Here is a 24,467-nt window from a genome sequence, read left to right as displayed (position 1 = left end):
CCCGGCCCAGCGCGTCCAGGCCCGCTGCGCGCAACAGCGCCCCTGGCCGCCACCGCCAGGCCTGCAGGCAGCCGGGAAGGGCGAGGCGACCTGTGTTCGCCCGCTGGCCCTGCGCGAGCGATGGCCGGTCACTGCAGGCACCGGAAGGTGCTGAACGAAGTGCACGAGCCTGCCGACCCGAAAACAGGGCCGGGACCATGTTTGCGTTAAAGGCGACGAGTCCGGGTGAGACTACAGCAGGGAAGGCGCTTGTCTTGCACTTGGATCATGGGCATCCCGTTTAATCACCGGAGCACTACCAGGAGCGGTTCCTGATGCAGAGCCAGGAATAACGTTCAGGGGTGACCCCAAAACTCAAACAATGTCCCCCAAAGAAAATACACACGGACACGCTTGTAAGGAAATCAAAAGACAAGTCTGATAATAGAGGGACTAAGGCACTTGCCTTGTAGGCAGCTGAACCTTGATCCCTGTCACATACAATCCTCCCAAGTCCTGCCCAAGTGGGCACAGAGCTGGGGAGAAGTCCTCGAACATTACCAGGTGTTTCAACAACACCCCTCCTCAGAAAAGACAAAACATTTCGGCAAAAAGTGGGAAACTAAAAATAGAGACACAAACAAAAAATGTAAATTGTTTGCAAAAGGGCCAAACCGGGTGGGGTACAGGGATGGGAGACACTACAGGGATTTCCTTTTTTAGGGGGCACAGGGATGGGAGATCCTACAGGGATTTCCTTTTTTTGGGGGCTCAGGGTTGGGAGACCCTACAGGGATTTCCTTTTTTTTTTTTTTTTTTTTTGGGCCACACCCGTTAGATGCTCAGGGGTTACTCCTGGCTACGCGCTCAGAAATTGCCCCTGGCTTGGGGGGACCATATGGGACGCCGGGAGATCGAACCGTGGTCCTTTCCTTGGCTAGCGCTTGCAAGGCAGACACCTTACCTGTAGCGCCACCTCGCCGGCCCCAGGGATTTCCTTTTTTTTGGGGGGGGCACAGGGATGGGAGATCCTACAGGGATTTCCTTTTTTTTTAAATTATCTTTATTTAAACACCGTGATTACAAATATGATTATAGTTGTATGATCATAGTCATGTAAAGAACACCACCCTTCACCAGTGCAACATTCCCACCACCAATTTCCCAGATCTCCCTCCACCCCGCCCCACCCCACCCACACCTGTACAGGCTTTCTACTTCCTACAGGGATTTCCTTAGCCTATTTGATCCTCACACCACAGTCTCCTCAGGATTCAGCATTGAACTTGGTTGAGCCCAGTTGCTTGAGAATTACCTGAAATACTCCCTACCCCCTAGGACTCCTGATTCCCACTTTGAAGCCCTCTCCCAGAATAGGAGAAAGGTCTCAAGTCAACATTGCTGAGTGAGTGACATTGGATGTGGAGGGACCACCACAATCATTGTGGGGGACAGAGAAATTAAAAGCACATAGAGGTACATGGTGATGAAGATGAAGGTACATGACAAGGAAGATAAAGACATATGAAGCCTTGGACATAAGAATGTGAGAATCGGGCCCAGAGAGATAGCACAGTGGCGTTTGCCTTGCAAGCAGCCGATCCAGGACCAAAGGTGGTTGGTTCGAATCCTGGTGTCCCATATGGTCCCCCGTGCCTGCCAGGAGCTATTTCTGAGCAGACAGCCAGGAGTAACCTCTGAGCGCAGCCGGGTGTGGCCCAAAAAAAACAAAAAACAAAAAACAAAAAAAGAATGTGAGAATCGGGACCAGAGAGATAGTACAGCAGCTTTTGCCTTGCAAGCAGCTGATCTAGGATCCAAGGTGGTTGGTTCAAATCCTGGCATCCCATATGGTCCCTCCGTGCCTGCCAGGAGCTATTTCTGAGCAGATAGCCAGGAGTAACTCCTGAGCACCACCGGGTGTGACCCAAAAACCAAAAAAAAAAAAAAAAAAAAAATGTGAGAACCAAAGTTCCCTGGTCTTTGGACCAAGGTGGTCCCGAGCACCCAGTAATTTGAGACAGGTAAAAAATTTAGGTACTTTTTCACACTAAACGAGTTAAGACAGAGGGAGTCAAAAAAAAAAAAAAAAGGACAGAGGGAGTCATCTCAGAGACAAAATCACAGAATGTACCCTCCAAAGGAATGTAGGGATGTCAGGACCCTCTCTGTTCTGTTGAGATAGAGGAGCTAGGTGGGTCTAGAATATTCCATCATATAAGGCCCCCTGAGTCAGAGATAAGTTGAGACATCGTAAGTTGAGACATCTAATCTATGAAATAATGTGATTTGTGCACAAGTAGATATAGGCCAATCACGCATGTGGTGAAGAATGAACTGTTTGTATTAACCAATTTAATGCTTAAATTGTTGAAGCTTGTGAGACCTATAAAAACTGTTTGGAACTTTGAATCAGGCTCCTTGTCAAGACTCCACTGGTTTGATGAGACTTGGACCTCGGCTAGCTGAATAAACTCCCTTTTGCCCTTTGCATTATCAGAGGTGGTCTTTGACTCTCAGCGCTGATTTGGGTTGTCAACTCTGATCCTACAAGAAAAGGTTAAATGATATTGCGGAGGCTGTGAGTTGGGAGAATTTTTCAAAAGTAATGCAAAATCACTCAGGCAGGTCAATGAAAAGAAATAAGCCCTTAAAACCTCCTGGTGAAGCAGAGAACTAAGGGCAAAGAGGTGCTGCATAAGCATCCACTGCTCCGCTGCATCAAGAAACCAGCTGGAGGAGAAGCCTCAGAGCTGATGGATCCCTCACTGCAGCAGGGGCAGCTCCAGGTTTCCAAGACCTCTGAGAGGCTGAGCCATTTTCAGGACCCTCTCAGCCCTGGTCACCTCACAGGACTGTCACAGTGATGGGTTGGTGTGGCCCAGTGCATCCACAAGGACACACGAGGGGAGCCCAGGGTGACTCCTGGACATGCTCAGGAAACTGAACATTGTTTTGCTGTCTGAAGGCAAGTGTTGAACCACTAGTCTCTCATAGGTGTTATGACTATTTTTTTTTCTGTTTTTTTTTTTTTTGGGTGATACGTAGCAGCGCTCAGGGGTTAATACTGGTGGAAGCTAGGGGACCCTATGGGATGCCTGGGATCAAACCCTGGTAGGCCATGTGCAAGGCAAATGCCCTCCCCACTGTGCCCCACTCTGGCCCCTTATGACTACTTTAAATGAGTTGATAATACATTTCTCAGTTGTAATTCCCTATAAGGTGCTTATTGCCTAAAAAATAAAAAGCTTTTTATAGTGTCCAATGATTTTGAAGAGTGTCATGTCTCCTTGAGACAAGGACCAGGTGTGAGTACCTCTGCATCAGAGCAAGGATGTTTCACATTTGCAAAGAGGTAGAAAATGGCTAAGGACAACAAACACTTGGGAAAAACTTAAGAATATTATAAGTTGTATTTTTTTTGTTTTGTTTTTGGACTACACCCGGTGACACTCCTGCTATGTGATCAGAAATAGCCCCTGGCTTGGAGGACCATATGGAACGCTGAGGGATTGAACCACAGTTCGTCCTAGGTTAGCGTGTGCAAGGCAAATGCCCTACCACCTGCGCCACTGCTCCGGCCCCGATAAGCTATATTTCAAGACAAAACTTTGGATTCTAAAGCTCAAAATTTCCTTTCTTTTCTTTTAAATTTTTGGGTCACACCCAGCTGCACTCAGGGTTACTCCTGGCTCTGCACTCACAAATCACTCCTGCAGGCATGGGGGACCATCTGGGACGCCGGGATTCGAACTGCCGTCCATTCTGGATTGGCTGCTTACAGGCAAATGCCCTACTGCTGTGCTATCTCTCCAGTCCCTAAAGCTCGGAATTTCTTTTTCTTTTTCTTTTTTATTTTTTGTGGTTTTTGGGTCACAGCCGGCAGTGCTCAGGGGTTATTCCTGGCTCCATGCTCAGAAATTGCTCCTGGCAGGCACAGGGAACCATATGGGACACCGGGATTTGAACTGATGACCTTCTGCATGAAAGGCAAACGCCTTACCTCCATGCTATCTCTCCGGCCCCTAAAGCTCAGAATTTCTAACTTGTCTTAAAATCTTTTTTTTTTTTTTTGGTGGGTAGAGTGGGGTAGGAACAAGTGCACATACCCAGCAATGCTCAGTGCACTTCGGAATCACTCCTGGCAGGCTCTATGGGATCCCAGGGTTCAAACTCGGGTCAGTCATATGCAAGGCAAATGCCCTCCTTGCTTACGATGGCTCTGACCCCAGAGACTCTAGCCAGTATCTTTTGTGGCTAAGTTGTTCCACATATAGAGAGGCATTTCACAAAACTGCCATGTTCTCATCACTCCCTCCCTCTGAACACACTGCTGTTGCTGAGGTAGTGGCTGGGGGTCACACCCATTTGCTGGGGTTTGCATACTTGGCCTTGCTGCACCAGGGATCACAAATGGTAGGAGGATAGTGCTGTGTCTCAAACAGAGGCCGCTGGGCCTTTGCACAAAGCTATTGGCTTCTCTTTGGGTTTGAAGCTTAAGCTACTCTGGAAACAATAGGCACAATAGCCTCCAAGAATCATGTGTGGTATCATCGGGGAAAACCAAAGGAACCACCTGGGGCTTGCAATTTCCTTGCCACACACTCTCTCTCTGTGACCTGCAATATACAGGTCCTGAGTAGAAGGAAGAGACTAAGGGCTGGAGAGATAGCACAGCGGTAGGGCATTTACCTTAGATACAGAAGGACGGTGGTTTGAATCCAGGCATCCCATATGGTCCCCCGAGCCTGCCAGGAGCAAGTTCTGAGCGAAGGAGTAACCCCTGAGGGCTGCTGGGTGTGACCAAGAAGCAAAAAAAGCAAACAAAAAACAAAAACAAAAACAAAACAAAAAAGGACGAGACTACACAACTGAAATAAAGTTTAATACTTTTTTTTTTTTTTTTTTTTTGGTTTTTGGGTCACACCCGCTGTTGCTCAGGGGTTACTCCTGGCTGTCTGATCAGAAATAGCTCCTGGCAGGCATGGAGGACCATATGGGACACCGGGATTCAAACTAACCACCTTTGGTCCTGGATTGGCTGCTTGCAAGGCAAACGCCGCTGTGCTATCTCTCCAGCCCCAAAGTTTAATACTTTAAGCTGTCTGCCAACAAGACTGGCCAGCCAGGACCATCCTCGAAGGAGATCAGCCCTGCCCAAGGTCATGAGGAAGATTATATAGGGAAAGGATATAGGGAGGTTCCAGCTTTCTGATGATCCTTAAAATGATTGGCCATTGTCTGGGGTACCGTCCTACTCCTCCCTTGTCTTTCCTTAATAGACTACCTAATATGGCCAGGTAGTTTGGGGCGGGGTCTATAGAAATAGGCTTGTGAAGACCTAGCATGTGGCTTACACCACGTGGTTCTTACAAAAAGGCTCTTTCCCTGCTCAGAACCTGAGAAGAAGCCTGCCATGTGGCCTTTACAAAATCGCTTTCTTCCTTGTTCAGAATTCAGCTCCCAACACATATCCCCTTTTCTTTCTTCATGACTTCCCTGACATATCCTTTTTCTGGTTCTGCTATCACTTTTCTTCCTTCTTCTTTCTTCTTGCTTACAAGCCTATGAAAACTTGTAAACGTTCTCAGAGCTCAAGTTTTTGACAGTAAGGCTTGGCAATTGGGTCAAGCAATGAAGGAGAAGCAGAACTATGGGATCAAGTGCAGGGAACTGAAAGCTATTCAGTCAACAAGGACAAAGGCAGCCTGGTGGGGGGGGTGGGGGGTGAGAGACAAAGAGAGAAGGCTTGAGAGGAGCATCCTGATACCACAGTTAAAAAGCAGACAGTCACCCCAAATGAGGACAAAATAGCGAAGTTCCTCAGAGTGCATGTGAAAGTCTACAGGGATCCACTGTAGCTCCAACCCAGAGCGGTCTGCAAGCAGTGCAGCAAGAGGCCCTGTCCTTTGTTGAACCTGAAACCACATGAGGCCTTCAGGACATAGTCTCCTGACAACAAGCTCTGGCCCACAGGAGACATTTTCCAGAACTAAACTCAGTTCTTCCCATTCCTGTAAAGTGTGGGATCTATCCTCCCAGAGCAGAACTGCACAAGTAGATAAGCGGGTTCACAATAATGGGGAATGTGGTTACAGTTATGAGGTCAATAGTGGTGAGTTCTCAGTTCTCAAACTTCAACAGATGGTTCTTCTCAAGAGGCCCCTTGTCTGGACCTGACTAATAAAGAGAATTCCTGCAATTTCATAAGGTGGCCTGTCTCTGGGTCAGTTAAAGGAGTCCCTACAATAAAACAAGCAAGTCCTGACAGGAGCTCATCTCTGCAGCAATAAAGCAGCAACCCTGGACAAAATTCAATATTTGTGGCTAGTGGCAAGGTTTACTTAATACTAGCTAAGTGGGACTCTACAAAAAGAGCCCCCCCCAAAGATGCCATAACCATGCATCAACAATAATGTTCATTTCTCTGAGCCAAGATTTCAGTGTTCATATGTGTATCTGGGCACCTTTTTGAGGCCTCCTATCTAGAAAGTGGGGCTCCTGAGGCTTAGAAATGATGATTGTGCTTGGCCCCATTTGGACCAGACACTGGGCTTATTTACCTGCAACATGACTTGATCAGGAACCTCACACTGAACTTTCTAGGGCACCTCCCAAGGGGTGCTCAGGGGATACAGTCCTGCCTAGTGACTGTTGGTCAACTGAGCTTGCCTAGGGTTAGTTGGGTGGGTGCTGCTGATCCCTACAGCAGTGTTTTTCAACCTTTTTGTGCAAAGGCACACCTTTTTCTTTTTTCTTTTTGTTTTCTTTTTTTTTGGGGGGGGGGGCCCACCCCTGGCGGTGCTCAGAGGTTACTCCTGGCTGTCTGCTCAGAAATAGCTCCTGGCAGGCCTGGGGGACCATATGGGACACCGGAATTCGAACCAACCACCTTTGGTCCTGAATCGGCTACTTGCAAGGCAAATGCCGCTGTGCTATCTCTCCGGGCCCAAAGGCACATCTTTTTCATAAAAAAAAAAAAAAATCATGAGACACACCACCATTAGGAAAAAAAAAAAAAAAAGTGGGTCCGGAGAGATAATATGGAGGTAAGGCATTTGCCTCTCATGCAGAAGGTCATTGGTTCGAATCCCGGCATCCCATATGGACTCCCGAGCCTGCCAGGAGAGATTTATGAGTGTGGAGCCCGGAGTAACCCCTGAACGCTGCAGGGTGTGACCCAACCCCCCCCCAAAAAAAAGGTAACTGTGCCTATATTGACTATATATAAAGTGATTCTCTTGAATAGGAATCAAACACAAAGAAATTATTTTATAATTTATTGTGAAACAATAAAGTATTTTATAATTGTTCATATTTCTGCTTGCTTACACAATGTGAAACCTGGGCCTGTTTGGCTGAATACAAAGCTGATATTCTGGCAAGAATCGAAGAAAGACACACACGTAGCTCTTCGTCAAAAGCTCTCAGTCTCTGTCTTTAGTTTTTACAGTCCGTAACATGTGCTTCGGCTCACAAATAGACCAATCATTTCCAAGCCGCATGCTACGGATGAAATTGGAACTTTTCCCACAGCACACCAGACAATATCTCACGGCACAGTGGTTGGAAAACGCTGCCCTACATCACAGGGCCCCCCAGGGGCATTGGGTGAGCTGCAGGATTATCCCTAGGGGGGCACGAGGTGCTTCTGGTCAGGACATGCCAAGCAATGCCCTGCTTGTCCAGGGCCTTCACCCTGAGCCCTGCCCTGGGGTGCTCTCCCAGAGACCCCCATGCTGCTCGCTTCTTCTCGTGGGCAGCAGGTCAGTCCCCTCGTCTTGCAAGCACTTTTCTGGGGTTCTGTCCATCCTCCCTCCTCCTCCTTCAGTGTCTTTCAACTCCCTCCCACCTTGGCCCCTTTCTGCCCTCGTTTTCTAGTTGGGGCGTGGGGCCCCCTTTTATAGGACCTTCACTGGCTGCACTGGGCACGCTCGAACAGTGCTGGCCAGGCTGCCTGAGAAGGGTCCTATCCCTGTCTCCAAGCAGCGGGTCGGGGACAGCCTGGGCCTCGGGTAGGCTGGGGCATGCAGTGCTCCCAGCGGGCCTCACACTGCTGGGGTGGGCCGAGGCACACAGGCACAGGTGGCCCAGCGCGGGGGCGGAGGAGGCAAGGCTGGCCTGTGGGGCTGGCTCTGGTTGGATGGTGGGGTGGAGGCCGAGGACATGCGCAGGGCTTAGGACACGTGAGGCACGGGTAGCTGGCTTCACAGTGTTGTGATTGGAGGGCTGGGTGGGGCGTGACCTAGAATATGGGCGGGGCCTAAACATGGGCGGGAAATCCCCTAGGCCCAGGGCATGGGGCTGGGCCTAAGAGGCAAGAATTCATGCTTCTGATTGGAGGGTGGGTGGGGCGGGGCCTAGGCCACGGGCGGGATCTCTGAGACGTGGGGGCGGGGCCTAAGACACGAGGCAAGGCACGAGTTACTGGAAGCGCAGGATGTTCTGATTGGACGCCAGACTGGGCGGGGCCTAGCACAGGGGCGGGTCTAGGGCGTGGGCGGGGCACGGGTTCTGATTGGAGGCCACTTTGGGCGATTGGCTCGTTCTGATTGGCCGGGCCGGCTCATTCCCTCCTTCCCGCCTGGTCCGCCTTCGCAGTCGTCGTCGTGGTCCTGGTCGACGCCCTGTGTCGCTCCAGCTCCCGCAGGCGGTTACGGTGCCCAGTCCAACCAACATGCTGCGCAAACTCACCGTTGACCAGATCAACGACTGGTTCACCATCGGCAAGGCCGTGACCGACGTGGAGCTGTTGGGTGCGCCGCCCGCCTTTCCCGCTGAGGCGGCACGGGATGAGGCACAGTGGGGGGACCCGGCCCCGGCCCCGGCCCCGGCCCAGGCCCAGCAGATCATGGCGGGAAGGTAAGGGAAGGGAAGGCGAGGGAAGGCAAGGGGCCTCGGGTGGAGGCGGCCACGAGGCTGCGGGGGCGGGCTGGCGCGGGCTTCGGGAAGGGCGGCCTGGCCTCCTCCCCCGCCTCTAGCACTTTAGGTTTCCAGAAAGTTCACGCCCTGTGCCGCCCAAGGCTTGTGCTGCGGTAAGCTGTTCGCTGCGCTGACCCGGGACAGCTCTGTCCTCCAGGACCTGTACTTCACGCACATCTGCCGGGAACAAAGTGCTTTTGCTTACGGGCCGGAGGCAGACCCGGGTTCCACCCCCGGCATCACAGGCAGTTCTCTGTCCACTGCCACGAGTGACCCCTTGAACGTAGCTGAATGTGGGCCCCAACACACACACAAAGTGTGACCCAAAAACAAAACAAAACAAAACAAAACAAAAAAGAAAAGGCAAAAGAATGCCTTGTTGGACCCGGAGAGAGAGCACAGCGGCATTTACCTTGCAAGCAGCCCATCCAGGACCCAAGGTGGTTGGTTCGAATCCCGGTGTCCCATAGGGTCCCCCGTGCCTGCCAGGAGCTATTTCTGAGCATAGAGCCAGGAGTGACCCCTGAGCATCGCTGGGTGTGGCCCAAAAACAACAAAAAAACAAAAAACAAAAAGAATGCCTTGTTTTGAGGACAACTTAATTGGTGAGTAGAAATCCTTCCTTCCTCTTTGAAGAAAGTCAAGTGAAAGTAGCCTTGGTGTGCACTGTTGTTTGTGCCACTCAGATCTCCTTCCTCCCAAAATCGAGAAAGCAAATTTGTTTTTGTTAGGGTTCTAGGTGACATCCCTATTGGTGCTGGGAGTCAAAGATCACCTCTGATAATGCAAGATGCAAAAGGGAGTTTATTCGGGGTTGAAGAGCTAGCATGGAGGTAGGGGTTTGCCTTGCATACAGGAGGATGGTGGTTTGAATTCTGGCATCCCATGTGGTCCCCCGATCCTGCCAGGAGCAATTTCTAAGTGTAGAGCCAGGAGTAACCTCTAAGTGCTGCCGGGTGTGAACCAAAAACAAAAAACAGAACACACATAAAAGGGAGTTTATTTGGTTAACGGAGGTCTGAGCCTCATCCAACGAGGGAGTCTTAGCAAGAACCCTGAGTCAGATCTCCAAGCAGTTTATATAGAAATCACAAGCAGTAATAGTACAATCATTTCATTGTATTGATGTCTTAATCATTGATTTTTCTGGCTCAACTTTAGTTGTCTAGGGGTACTCTGTGATTCAAACCTTGGTTGTTGAGGGATAGCCTTATTCAAACCCTAGTTGTCAAGGGAGCCTTGTAACTTTTTTTTGTTTTTGTTTTTTCGGGCCACACCCATTTGGTGCTCAGGGGCTATTCCTGGCTAAGCGCTCAGAAATTTCCCCTGGCTTGGGGGAACCATATGGGACACGGGGGGATCGAACCATGGTCCTGATCCTTGGCTAGTGCTTGCAAGGCAAACACCTTTACCTCTAGCGCCACCTAGCCGGCCCTAGGGAGCCTTATAAGATAGAGCATTCCAAGCTCACTCAACTCCTAGTTCCTTATTTCTGGAGGGCACCAAACTGATTTTATTTCTGAGTTAACTCTTTCTCTGCCTTCAGCTAGAAGTGGAAAAATACACTTACTAGGGTTTGGGCTCGTCTAGAGTTTCTTATCATGAACTTGGTGGGTGGGAATCTTGGTTCTTACAATTAAAATTATTTTCAATCTCTTGGTACTGTCTGATCTAATGGATAAGTTTGGGCTATGGATTGTTTGAATCCTTTGTATAAAGAAATACAAGCTTTGGTGAGTTTTTTGGTGGGGTGGGAGGCAACCAAGACCTGTTTTGTTTGCAGCTTTAGAGTAACTTCTTTTTTTTTTTGTACCTTAATTTGGTCTCCAGAGTGGTCTTGGGGAATCCCCTCCTATTGCTCCCTGGATCTCACAGGAGAACAGTAATACATTTGAATAATTGATACTGGACGTAAGTTATTACTGACCTTGTCAGAAAGATATATTCTTTCAATTTTCTTTGTAACAGACATAAGAAGGTTGACATTTGTTTCCCTGTGAGTAATCCTTCCTGAGAAGTATTTCCTCATGATGTGCCTTCCTGGGCCCTTAGCACACTCATGGCTGATGCCAGCATATGTGGTAGGTGCTCAAAAACACCAGATCATCAAATTCTCAAAACAGACTTCTGAGACACATGACATTATGGTCAAGAAATAAGATTTACGGGGGCTGGAGCAATAGTGCAGCAGGTAGGGTGCTTACCCTCCACATGGTTGACTCTGGTTTGAACCCCTGCATCCCATATGGTCACGTATGGGCTTCCAGGATTGATCCCTGAGCATAGAAGCAAGAGTAAATATTGAGTACTGTCAGGTGTGCCACCCCCCTCAAAAGTAAGAGAGCTTACTCAATAAAGTGAGTCACCCACTTTCCTGTTATTAGTAGTCATGGCAGTTATACTGACCTTTGCAGATGTTACTGGAGTCTGAATTGGTTATATTACATCGCAAAAGGGATTCTGAAGCAGTAGAATTTAGGATTACAGATGCTAAAACTAGAACATTTCTGGGATTATTTAACCCAGTGTTTTCTGAAGTGGGTGACACTGGATTTCCTGGGAGCACTGGAATGATTCGGGGCTACTAGTAGTTTTTGGGAGGAGCTTTATTTTGGGGGGAACATCCACTGGCACTCCAGGGTTACACCTGACTGCACTCAGGAATCACTCCTCGTGGCCTTGGGGGACTATATGGGATGCCCAGGATTTGAACCAGGATAGGCACCATGCAAAGGAAATACCCTACTCTCTCTATCATGCTGGCCTTGTCTTTATTTTTAATGGAAGATTATTTGGGGGTTCTGACAAATCACAGAAAGATTATAAAAGGAGAGAGCTATCCTGACTAGTCACAGTTCTGACCTGTGAGGCAGAATTGTACCTTTCTAGGGCAGTGCTACTCAATTATTTTCTGTCATGCCCCCCTAGGAAGAAAACATTTTTTGCATTCCCCGAGCCACTGTAAATAGTATCTTTATTAAAAAAAATCTTTAACCTGCAAAACAAAAATATATAAAATAATTTGAGCTGATTTTTTAAATCAGAAGTGATGTCTGAATGAATGGCTACAATGAGCACGTTTTGCAATGCAGAGCTTTTCGAAGCGGGGTTGAAGAGGACACAGCCACTCTCAGCTCCAGAGACATAAACACGGGGCTTAGCTTGTTATGACAATGTTTGCCGAGGTCGAATGAGCCCCCCTTTATAGAGCCTCACCACCTCTCTGGGGGGCATGCCCCACTATTTGAGAACTACTGTTCTAGGGGGTGAAATGTGGAAAAGCTGAAAATGAAGATCTAGTGAAATCTAAGCAGAGACTGCAGCCAGCAGGAAATTGGGGACTTGACTTCAGCAACGATAGAAACTGAGTGAACTTTTATGCGAGTGAGAGTGTGCACACATCCCTGGTAGCTTATTTTGGCTATTTGGATCATAAGCAGAGGGCCTAGTTGCTTCTATCTGGACTTTGAATTTATTTTTTGCTTTTTTTTTTTTTTTTGGTTACACCCGGCCGAGCTCGGGTTATTCCTGGCTCTGCGCTCAGAAGTCACTCCTGGCAGGCTTGGGGGACCGTATGGGATGCCGGGATTCTAACCGGGGTTCTTCCTGTATTGGCTGCGTGCAAGGCAAATGCCTTACTGCTATGCTATTACACCAGCCCTGGACTTTGAATTTACAAAACTAGGAGAGCATAAGTCTTGTGATTTTCATCTGATTACTGTGAGGGGACTTAGAAGTAGCAGGAAACTGTAGGTCAGAGATGACTGAGATTCTGATACTTGGGATGCCCAGCTCTCTTCACAGTAAAGGGGAATTCTGATAATGATGACAAGATATTGAATTTGTTTTTGTTTGGGGATTACATCTTCAGTGCAGAGTGCTACTCCTGGTGGTGCCCAGTGGATATTGGCAATACTGGGGATCATATCTGGTGGTTCTGCATGCAAATCATGCATTCAGTTCTTTGAACTCTGTCTTATCTTGATGTTTGACATAGGCGAGGGCAAGCTTTGTGAGAATAAGTGTCACATAGAGAAAAATATTCAGGAGTTACACTCCTGAATAAAACAGTCAGTCAGGTGTGAGATGAGCTTACTTTAAGTCCTAGGCCTCAGGTTGAGAGAGTGCTGTTGTCTCAGCTTCTTGATGGATGAACAGAGGGCATTTGAGATGAAAAAGGAGAGAAAGCAATCCCTGACTAGGTGGCCAGCTAAGTGTTAGTCCATGGAGCAGTTGTTTATGAGGGTGAGTCACACTTTGAATGTTTTGCTGAGAGACTAGGGGCAGAAGAGGGAATATGGGAGCATGTTTGCCTTGCATGTAGCTGACCCTGATTTGATCCTTCAACATCATATAGGATTCCCTGAGCCCTGCGAGGAGTAAACCCTGAGCACCTCTGGGTGTGGCCAAAAAACAAACACAAAACCATCCATTTCTTAGAGTACCTGGCGTGCTGCTCAGTGACTATCTGTTGAATGAATATAGTAATTTAGTAAAGGACTATTCAGGGAAAGGGAAAAGAATACAGGAATGCTTCCAGATGTGGGAGGGGTCTCCTAAGGTAGTTTTTACTGAATGAATAATTTTTTTTTTTTTTTTTTTGGTTTTTGGGCCACACCCAGCGATGCTCAGAGGTTACTCCTGACTGTCTGCTCAGAAATAGCTCCTGGCAGGCATGGGGGACCATATGGGACACCTGGATTCGAACCAACCACCTTTGGTCCTGGATCGGCTGCTTGCAAGGCAAACGCCACTGCGCTATCTCTCCGGGCCCATGAATAATTTCTTGAGTCACCATTCAGGCCGGAGATTCTGTGAGAATGTGTGTTGCTTTCTGTGGAATAGCTTGTTAATGGGTTCAGATGGGGGTGAAACCTGTCCTTGCACCTCGTTCCTGAGCTCTATTTCTTGCTGTACTTTGGCCACATTGGCTTTTTGATTGCGTCTTAAAGACTCACCAACTCATTTCCTCCTTGAGTCTTTATCTCTTGCTTGTAGTGTCTGCCTTGTACCATGACCGGCCCTGTCTGCTCCCGAGAGAAGTCTCATGTGACTTTCTTTTTTCTTTTTTTGTGGTTTTTGGGTCACATCCGGCAGTGCTCAGGGGTCACTCCTGACTCCATGCTCAGAAATGGCTCCTGGCAGGCATGGGGGACCATATGGGACGCCAGGATTCAAACCGATGACCTTCTACATGAAAGGCAAATGCCTTACCTCCATGCTATCTCTCTGGCCCCTCATGTGACTTTCGTACTAAGAACATCCCACCCTCATCCCCTGCCTTTTCTTCTTTCTGGATCTTTCTTTTTTTGGGGGGTGGGTTTAGGGTCACACCTGGCGGTGCTCAGGGGTTACTCCTGGCTCTCTCTGCTCAGAAATTGCTCCCGTCAGGCTCGGGTGACCATATGGGATGCCGGAATTCGAACCACCATCCTTCTGCATGCAAGGCAAACACTTTACCTCCATAGTGTCTCTCTGCGCCCCTCCCCCCTTTCTGGATCTTTCTAGTAGAAATTTTTTTCCCTTTCTTCTGAAGCACTTATCACATTACAGGTCATTTCCAAGAGGGCTAGAATGATTGAGATGTCAATCTTCTGGAATTAGGTGGCACAGTAGTATAGGTTCAAACTTAGCAACAACACATAAATCAAACACTTTGTCACTTTAAGAAAATGATAAGGGGGGCCGGAGAGATAGCATGGAGGTAAGGCATTTGCCTTTCATGCAGGAGGTCATCGATTCGAATCCCGGTGTCCCATATGGTCCCCCATGCCTGCCAGGAGCAATTTCTGAGCCTGGAGCCAGGAATTACCCCTGAATAACCCCTGAGCACTGCCGGGTGTGACCCAAAAACCACACATACACACACAAAAAAAGAAAAAATGATGAGGGCTGTAGAGATAGCATGGAGGTAAGGTGTTTGCCTCTCATGCAGAAGGACAGCAGTTTGAATCCCGGCATTCCATATGGTCCCCTGTGCCTGCCAGGGGCAATTTCTGAGCATAGAGCCAGGAGTAACCCCTGAGCACTGCTGGGTGTGACCCCAAAACAAAAAGATGAATGAAATACTGAATTTTATATATGAGTTTACTTTTTTTTTTTTTTTTTGCTTTTTGAGGAACCATATGGGATGCCGGAGGATTGAACCAAGGTCCATCCTTGGTTAGTGTATGCAAGGCAAACACCCTACTGCTTGCACCACTGCTCCAGACCTAAGAGTTTACTATTTTAAATGGCCATTCCAAGGTCATTGGTTTGAATTCCAGCATCCCATATGGTCCTCCAAGCCTGCCAGGAGCGATTTCTGAGCCTATATAGAGCCAGGAGTAACCCCTGAGCACTGCCGGGTGTGACCCAAAACCAAAATAAATAAATAAATAAATAAGTAAATGGCCATTCTAGTTTAAATTTGATGTCAGCATTTATTACTGTATTTGCCGGCGTATAATACGACTGAATGTATAAGACGACCCCCTAATTTTGCAGTTAAAACATAAGTTTAGGCCTATATTCACTGTATCAGACAGAACGTTCCTGTGCTGCATGTGCTGCATGTGTTTTGTGCTCATGTACCACAGTGAGCTAATCACAACAAGCAAAGGTTCAAAGGTTCTACTGTAATAGACTTCCTCTCTGACTTTGGCCAACCTGAGCAGGCTTTTTACAGTGTAGATTCGGGTCCAGAACATTGTCTAATTTGCATGCATCAAAAGCCTGCTTGGATTGGCTGAGTTAGATGCGGTCTGAGCAGCCTGGCAGTGATTGGTGCAGGGTCGAGTTGGAAAATTCGTTTTGTGGCAATATTCAGACAATTTTCGTTGAGCGGCATATTGAAACATTTTTCGGGATATACTCAGCATATAAGACGACCCCGGATTTTTTTTTTTTTTTTTGTGGTTTTTGGGTCACACCCGGCAGTGCTCAGGGGTTACTCCTGGCTCCATGCTCAGAAATTGCTCCTGGCAGGCACAGGGGACCATATGGGAAGCTGGGATTCGAACCGATGACCTCTTGCATGAAAGGCAAACACTTTACCTCCATGCTATCTCTCCAGCCCCGACCCCGGATTTTTGGTTGACTTTTTTTTTGTTTCAAAAGTCATCTTATACGCTGGAAAATACGGTATTTTTCTTTGGCCAATTTATATCAGTCCCTGTGTTTTTACTGATATACTAAAGAGACGCAGCTTTTATTGTTCCTTTAGTGTTAGTTGAGATTAAAATGCTGTGAAAGAAAGAGAAGCTGAAAGTGGGATGAAGTTCTATGGTGTTTATATCACAAAGCTGTCTCCCTCCCTGCCTTCCTTCCTGCCAGGGGGTATCACAGGCTTTAGGGCAGTGGTTCTCAAATAGTGGGGCGTGCCCCTCAGGGGTTGCGTGAGGCTCCCTAAAGGGGTGTGTGTTTGACCTTGGCAAATACTGTCATAATAAGCTAAGCCCTGTGTTTATGTCCTGTATGTCTCTGGAGCTGAGAGTTGCTGTGTCCTGCTTCAAACCCTGCTTCGAAAGCTCTGCATTGCAAAACGTGCTCAATGTAGCAATTAATTCAGACATCACCTCTGATTAAAAAATCAGCTTAGATTATTTTATATATTTTTGTTTTGCAGGTTAAATTTTTTTAAAATATGCTATTTACAGTGGCGTGTGGGGATGCGAAAAATGTTTTCTTCTTTCTAGAGGGCCATGAAAAAACATAATTGAGAAGCACTGCTTTAGGGTAACTTTTTTATTTTATGGCTGTATTGCAAAGGTTAGGACTCATAGCAATCATTTCATTCTGTACATTGCTTCATTTTAGAATCATAGTAAAGCTAATGTCTTAAGTTTCACGCAGATTATGCCAGATCTCATACTAAAGAAAATGCCTTAGTTTCTATGAGACATAGAGGAATTAGAAAACATTCTACCCCCTCCCAATATTTAGTAAATATGTAGTTAAATGCACACAATTCAGCAAAAACATTGCATCTTTACAATGGCTAGAAAAGGAACACTTAAAACAGGAATTAAATATACAGAAATTTAAACCTCTGGCCTGGCAACAGAGAGGCTGCATCACTTTTTCTTATTTCTTTTTTTTTTTTGTTTTGTTTTTTGTTTTTTGGATGAACCTGGCAGCGCTCAGGGGTTCCTCCTGGCTCTACACTCAGAAATCGCTCCTGGCAGGCTCGGGGGACCATATGGGATGCTGGGATTTGAACCACCGTCCTTCTGCATGCAAGGCAAATGCCTTACCTCTGTGCTATCTCTCCAGCCCCTTATTTCTTTTTCTTATCACTTTCTTATTCTTACTGTAATTCAAATGCAATGATGTTCATAAAAACTCCTGTGGTTAGAAGTAACTGGAAGGGTAATAATACGGTAGATTCCATATTCTCTGTGAGAATGTTGGAAATCTGTTCTTGATGTTTTTGTCCACATAGCTAGAAATCGTGGGTATTTCTTCTTGACCCAAAGGTGTAGCATGTTGCTGGGGGTCAGTGCCCTGTAGAGTGGGGTACCCTGTGCCCCTGGTCTCTTCCAGGCCCCCATGTTGACTGCTGCTGTCAGCACTGCTCAAGAAGTCTTTCAAAACTTGCTGGAAGATGTAGACAATTTCCCAGGGGAGCACATCATTTTCTGCCAGAACTTCTCGAAATCTAGAGGGAAGGTAGTGATGAAAGTTAGATTCAGAACATGGTTTTCTTACAGTTTTTATCTTGTAAGAAAGCTGGCATCATGGACCTAGAGAGAAGTCACCACCTAGGGCAGGGGTCTCAAACTTGCCGCCCTCCGTACAACATTTTGTGGTCCTGCCCTAGAGGAATCTTTTTTTGTTTTGTTTTGTTTTAGTTGTTTGGGTCACACACCCCCAGTGTTCAAGGCTTACTAACTGACTTTGCACTCAAGGATCACCCTTACTTTGCCTCCTGTGGCCCCCAGGTAAATTGAGTTTGAGACCCCTGATAGGGAATCATTCACACAGTGTTTTTCAGTCCTTTCTAGAGAAGACATTATGAATGTGAGGGTAGCCACTATCCTCATGTGAGGAGAAAAGCCACTCTTTAGTGCAGCCTGTCCTGAGAGATTGTGGGTGTCATGTACGTAACACTGGAATATACCTAATAGGATATGCTTTCCAGCATAAAAATAACACAGATATGACAGTAGCACATTTCAAAGGAGAACATAGGAACATACCTGCTGAGGACTGTGCCTGTTTGGCAAGGTTGAACTTGGGAGCAAAGAATTTCAAGTTGCCTTTGTTCAGTCACTGGGATAGTCACGTATGGGTTCTGGTAGTTCTTCAGCCAATTGTAATCAACACCTGTTTTTCTGACTTTTTGTTCATTTTCAATTTCTTGTATTAGTCGCTCTCTCTCCTTTAGATGCCACTTCAGTTCCCGAAGCAGAGTCCTCGTCACCACGTCTGAGCTAGGGCCATGTGTGGATTTGCAGGTGTACTTTGGCCATTTCATCCAGCTAAAAAGCGGCATTTTTATCCTATGGAAATACACTCACTTGTTTATTTGCATTAAATTTTCTAGTTTTTATGAATAAAATTTTTTACAGTCCATTTACCAGAATAGCATATGGAGTTTTCACTGTTAATATATGCAGGTCAGAGGAAGATTAGAGGGGATTAAAGGCTTGAACTGTCTATCTAGGTCAGTGCCAAAACCAGGCTTTGAAAATATTTTAATGTAGTGAAGTGGAAATAAAATATAGACAAGGTCAGAGAACTCCCAGGCAGACACCTTGTGGAAATAACACTTGCTATTAAAAGTTCTCAAATTTTCTATTGACAAACTATTTTTTTTTGGCGGGGGGGGGGGTGTGTGTGTGTGTGTGTGTGTCACACACAGTAGCACTCAGTTACTCCTGGCTCTTTGCTCAGAAATTGCCCCTGCCAAGCTCAGAGGACAATATGGGATGCTGGGAATAAAACCAACATTTGTCCTGGATTGGGCATGTGCAAGGCAAATGTGCTCTCTCCCCACTGTGCTATCTCTCCGCCCCCTGGCAAACTTTTGACCTAGGATTTTTCAGAAGGTTTTTTTTTTTTTTTTTTAAAGCCTACAGCACCCGGTATTCCCAGGCGGTCTCCCATCCAAGTACTAACCAGGCCCAACCCTGCTTAGCTTTCGAGATCAGACGAGATCGGGCGCGTTCAGGGTGGTATGGCTGTAAACTCAGAAGAGGTTTAAAGCATACCTGTTTAAGTTGCTGAATCTGAGGTGCTGATGTTGCCAAAGTGCACTTGAATTGGGGAGGAAGTTGCGTTTCACTCAGGCGTATCTTGTTCTTCTGGATGTGTTCCCTGTGGAAGCAACGAGCCTCCCTATTCAGTCGCCGAAGTGGTGTTTGAAGTAAATAACTGTCTATGTTGGGAACAAGGCTGTGAGGTCTTCATTTGGAGAGAATTTCATTAATTCACCTTGTAAGCAAGCTAGAAGTGACAAAAATAACTCTGAATCTCCAGAAGTTATATAAGGTCTCTCTTTTGAGTGTAGCTCAGCCTAATTGATAAAGATGCCTCCAGCTATGGATTCCAGTCCCAAGTGTCTCTAGCAGCTCCTCGGACAGCAGCGGCCCTGGAGCCGTGAGCAGTGCAGCTGCGCGCTCAGCAAGAGCGAATATTGCCGCATGATGTGGTGCTGGGCTGTGCATAGCTGTGGGTCACAGTTTAGTGCTGTATTTTTATGCCTGTAGAGCTCTAAAAATAACCATGTTGCTTTTATTCTTCAGCTTAACTTCCAGGCCAATTAAAAGCCAGGTCACTGCCCCTTCTCCCCCACCATGGAAGCAGGAAAAATAGATCAGGCTTGATTCTGCAAAACAAAGTACATCCTGAGAAAGCACATTATAGCTGAGCAGCTAGGCCATGCATGCTGATATTTGCTCGAGTGTGGGAGAATTAGCAATGTTATATTCTGGACTTACTTTGTTTTGCTTTCAAATAATTGAGCTTGGGGCCAGAGCGATAGCACAACGGAGGGCATTTGCCTTGCACATAGTTAACCCAGGATGGACCTGGGTTTGATTCCTGGAATCCTATATGGTCACCCAAGCCAGGAGTGATTTTTTTTTTTTTTTTGTGGTTTTTGGGTCACACCCGGCAGTTCTCAGGGGTTTTTCCTGGCTCTGTGCTCAGAAATTGCTCCTGGCATGCACGGGGGACCATATGGGACACCGGGATTCGAACTGATGACCTTCTGCATGAAAGGTAAATGGCCTTACCTCCATGCTATCTCGCCAGGAGTGATTTCTGAGTGCATAGCCAGGAGTAACCCCTAAGCGTCACCAGTGTGGCCCAAAAAACCAAAAACAAACAAAACAAATCGTTAAGCTTGTCCGAATAACACCATAAACTTATAAATATATAACTTTAAGTAGACTTATAATCTCTAAAATCATGTTGATATGGTAATGATGTGTTAAAGTCAGGAATAATTGGAGCCATAAAGGTATAGAAAGTTCAGAACAATCTTTGAGTTCTCTTCGGGGTTGAGATAGCCTGGTGCTGGCTGGCATTGCTGTACTGCGATGGTCTGTGCGGTACAAGGTGAACTGCATTGGCTTTGCTGTTCCTCTCAGCCTTTCTAACATGGGGCCTACAGTCCAAGGACATGGCAGGTGAAAATCGTGTGAGAGCTGGGCACCAAGTGGGAGGGCAGGAGCTCATGGGAAGGAAAAAGGTTGAATGGGAGCTGTGGGTGAAAGAGGTTGAGGAACAGTTAAATGGTGCTGCAGTTAAGTGGCTGACATCAGATGATAGAGGGGCCACAGAAGAGCAGCAAGGGGTCTCAAGGAAGATCTTGCCTTCATGGAGTTCTTCTGCAGTTTGAACCTTTAATTAGCCATGAGGAGTTGCTCCTGATCCTGCATGTCAGGCACAATCAAGGTAGATGTATGTGCCTGTCCTTTTGCTCTGGTGCTTCTGTGTCTGAGAAGGCCAGATGTCAGGATCTAATAGCTTCCATAGTAGGTTTTTCACATTACATTGTATACAGTTCTATGGACAAGAAAGACATAGCTCATTGGGTCAGAAGAAGCTTTTCTCATGGTACGAGAATTATGTTTCTTCCTTTGAGTAACTGGGTTATTTTTATTTATTTTGGTTTTTGGGTCACACTCAGCCATGCTCAGGGGTTACTCCTGGCTCTATGCTCAGAAATCACTCCTGGCAGGCTCAGAGGATCATATGGGATGCCGGGATTTGAACCACTGACCTTCTGCATGCAAGGCAAACACCTTACCTTTATGCTATCTCTCCGGCCCAGCTGGGTTATTTTTCAATTAAAATTTTGTTTTTGTTTTTGGGTCACACCTGGCAGTGCTCAGGGGTTCCTGGCTCTGCACTCAGAAATTGCTCCTGGCAGCTCAGAGGACCATATGGGATGCTGGGATTCGAACCACTGTCTGTCCTGAGTCCACTGCATACAAGGGAAATGTCCTACTGCCGTGCTATCTCTCTGGCCCCAATTTAAAATTTTTTTTTGTCTTTGAAATGATATGAAAATATCAGACATCTTGGACAGATAGATTCTCCCACACTCACCATTTCCCCCTACCACATCCTTCAAACCAAATTTCTGGTGATACTTTTGTCACCACCACACTGACAACAGCTGAATTCACTGGACAGATTTGTGACGTGCAGTGTTTCTTCTCCTGTCCACAGTATGTCTCTCCTTCAGAACCTAGGGCAGCGGTGGCGAACCTATGGCACGTCTGCCAGTGGTGGTATGCGAAGGCCTTACAGCTGTCACGCAGGATGGTCCGCAATTAAGATATGCGGCGCATGCCGCATAGTTTTTAGATAAAAATCTTGTTATTAAACTTTAATTGACATGCTGGCACTTTTGAGAAAATTATTTGGTTTTGTGTGGCAGTTTGGGCACTTGGGCTCACAAAGGTTAGCCATCACTGACCTAGGGACTGGTGTATATACCAGCTCCTCTTTTCTTCTGTCTGAGAAAGCATCAGTGTGCTTTTCTTCCAGGCCCATTGGTGGTTCCCTTAAACTCAGAATCTCTTACTGTGAAACTCAGGCTTGGCTGTGTATTCGAACTCCCCTTTCTTATTAGACTGGGCTGTCCCTCGCTGTCAAGGCTGCCCGCCTGCAGCCCCTTTCCTGGGAAGTGCATTAGAAAGTAAGTTGCAGTATCTCACTTTGGAATACTGTACTGGAGCCCTCTCCTCTAGAAATGGAGGCCCGGGAAGAAATTTGGGCAGTCAGGACATCTCAGCAGAGATTGAAGGATGAATGTGTGAGGCTTGAAGGCTCTCCCTCTACCCTTGCACTGACCTCAGCTGTTTGCCATTGATTGGCTCCTTCTCAGATCACTTCAGCTCAGCTCACATGCTTCAGTCTCTTACAGCTGTGGTCACACACACGTGCATGCACAAGGGATGAAAATGGTGAGTCTCTTGGTCTCATATATGTCTGTCAGATCACTGTGCCAAATCCTAGTGTTCCTTAGTACTGGACTGTTTTCCTAGTACTTAGTTATGCTAATTGGGTTATTGTACATTTTTATTTTTCTGTCTTGTCTCCTGAGATTGCTAGGTTGAAAAAGAGCCTAAGTATTAGGCACCGGAGCTGGTGAGGTGGCGCTAGAGGTAAGGTGTCTGCCTTGCAAGCGCTAGCCAAGGAAGGACTGTGGTTCGATCCCCCGGCATCCCATATGGTTCCCCCCAAGCCAGGGGCAAATTATGAGCGCTTAGCCAGGAGTAACCCCTGAGCATCAAACGGGTGTGGCTCCCCCCAAAAAAGTATCAGACACTGATTATAATAGTTATTTCCCATGATATAGAAGATATAAATTATTTATAGATGAAGTAAAGAAGTACCTTTTCTTAACCTTTTCTTCCTGCTTATGATGATAAAGCTAGATTAATGAGATTTTACTTAGCAAACATTTTTTCATAAGTTGACAGTGAATTGTTACTGATGAATGGCAGCCTCATCAGGATGAAATAAAACCAGAACTAAGAAATATGGAGCAACTACCTCTGCATCTTCTCAACCATCACCGTAGATTTTTAGCTGAAAAACAGAAAATGTCATAAGACTTCAGCTTTTTATAGGAAGTAAAAATTTAGGGTAGGGGAGATGGTTCAAAGGGAGAAGCACGTGTTTTGTCTGTGGGAGCTCTACATTTTTCCCTTAGCACCACATGGTCTCTCTAGAACTGAGAGTAAGCCCCAAGAGTCTCTCTACCCTTTGAGCACTGTTGGGTGGATGTGATTCAAAATATCTTCCAATACAACTATAAAATTAGTAAGAAGTGAAATAAATTTGAGTACAGTAAAAAATGAAATAGTGTATTTTTTGGGGGGGGGGTTTGGGTCACATCCAGCAGTGCTCAGGGGTTACTCCTGGCTCTATATGCTCAGAAATCACTCGTGGCAAGCTTGGTGGACCATATGGAATGCCAGGATTTGAACCACCATCCTTCTGCATGCAAGGCAAACACCTTACCCTCATGCTATCTCTCCAGTCCCAAAATATATTTCTAATAGGTGTGCGGGTCTGTCTAGGGTAGCGATGGCGAACCTGTGGCACACGGGAAGGTTCGCAATTAAGATAAGCAGCACAGCGGGAGGCAAGTGTGCCGGTGTCTGCTTTGCAGCTCACCTGGCAACAGGGCCGGACTGACCATTGGAAGGACGTGCTGGCACGTTGAGGAAATGCTTTGGTTTTGTGCAGTTTGGGTACTCGGGCTCACAAAGGTTAGCCACCGCTGGTCTAGGGTGTTTAGATGGTAATGAAGAACCTAAGAAGATAGATCTAGGAGACAGGAGCCTGATACTTAGAGGATGAGCTGTGTAACCAGTGCCTTTGTACTGATGAGTTGGGTCTTCTCAATAGTTTTGAGAACTGTTTGTGGAAGTTTGCAGTGAGGAGTGTAAAGTCCTTTTTATTTATTTTTGGTTTTTGGATCACACCTGCTGCCGCTCAGGGGTTACTCCTGGCTATGCACTCAGAAATTGCTCCTGGCTTTGGGGGACCATTTGGGAAGCCGGGGATGGAACCCAGGTTCTTCCTGTGTCAGCTGTGTACAAGGCAAATGCCCTACCATTGTGCTATTGCTCCGGCCCCTTTTCTGTGTTCTATAAGAAGGCCTTTGTAGGGGCTGGAGAAATAGTACCAGGGTAAAGTGCTTACCTTGCACCATATGTGGTACCCCCAGCACTGCTAAGACTCACTTCTGAGCACCAGAGTGGACCAAACTTCCCCAAAGGTCTTAAGTTAAAAATAACAAGAGTATTTTTTTTCTTTTTTTGGTTTTTGGGCCACACCCAGCGATGCTCAGGGGTTACTCCTGGCTGTCTGCTCAGAAATAGCTCCTGGCAGGCACGGGGGACCATATGGGACACCGGGATTCGAACCAACCATCTTTGGTCCTGAATCGGCTGCTTGCACGGCAAACACCGCTGTGCTATCTCTCCGGGCCCAAAAATAACAAGAGTATTTTAACTTATAAGGTTTTAACCTAGAAGGTTTTTTTTATTATTTTGTTTTGTTTTATTGGCCATACCCAGCTGGGCTCAGGGGTTACTTCTGGCTCTGCTCTGCTC

General features: G+C 46.7%; 3 protein-coding genes and 1 non-coding gene across 4 annotated transcripts in view; 1 reads left to right on the top strand and 3 right to left on the bottom strand.

Moving 5' to 3' along the window:
• The window catches only part of ATP5MJ (ATP synthase membrane subunit j), a 425,762-nt gene that overhangs the window by 2,956 nt on the left and 398,339 nt on the right, over positions 1-24,467 (bottom strand). The window lies entirely within an intron of this gene.
• Positions 8,657-24,467, top strand: part of TDRD9 (tudor domain containing 9) — a 123,236-nt gene continuing 107,425 nt past the window's right edge. The window contains exons 1-2 of the mRNA XM_049790470.1: positions 8,657-8,841; positions 19,491-19,511. Coding sequence (XP_049646427.1) covers positions 8,657-8,841; positions 19,491-19,511 — 206 coding nt within the window. The remainder of the gene's footprint in view (positions 8,842-19,490; positions 19,512-24,467) is intronic.
• RD3L (RD3 like) lies at positions 17,233-19,434 on the bottom strand. Its single transcript, XM_049764546.1, has 3 exons — positions 19,095-19,434; positions 18,081-18,383; positions 17,233-17,539 (listed from the first exon to the last, which is right to left on the bottom strand). Exons 2-3 carry the CDS (start codon positions 18,374-18,376, stop codon positions 17,233-17,235), a joined length of 603 nt encoding a protein of 200 aa, XP_049620503.1. The 5' UTR covers positions 18,377-18,383; positions 19,095-19,434.
• LOC125995258 (5S ribosomal RNA) lies at positions 18,954-19,072 on the bottom strand. Its single transcript, XR_007490808.1, has one exon. It is a non-coding gene; the product is annotated as a 5S ribosomal RNA (ribosomal RNA).

Source organism: Suncus etruscus, chromosome 17 (genome assembly GCF_024139225.1).
Source record: "Suncus etruscus isolate mSunEtr1 chromosome 17, mSunEtr1.pri.cur, whole genome shotgun sequence".
Lineage (NCBI taxonomy): Eukaryota > Metazoa > Chordata > Mammalia > Eulipotyphla > Soricidae > Suncus > Suncus etruscus.
The sequence above is the reverse complement of the archived record's forward strand: the minus strand, read 5'-3'. Positions and strand labels throughout refer to the sequence as shown.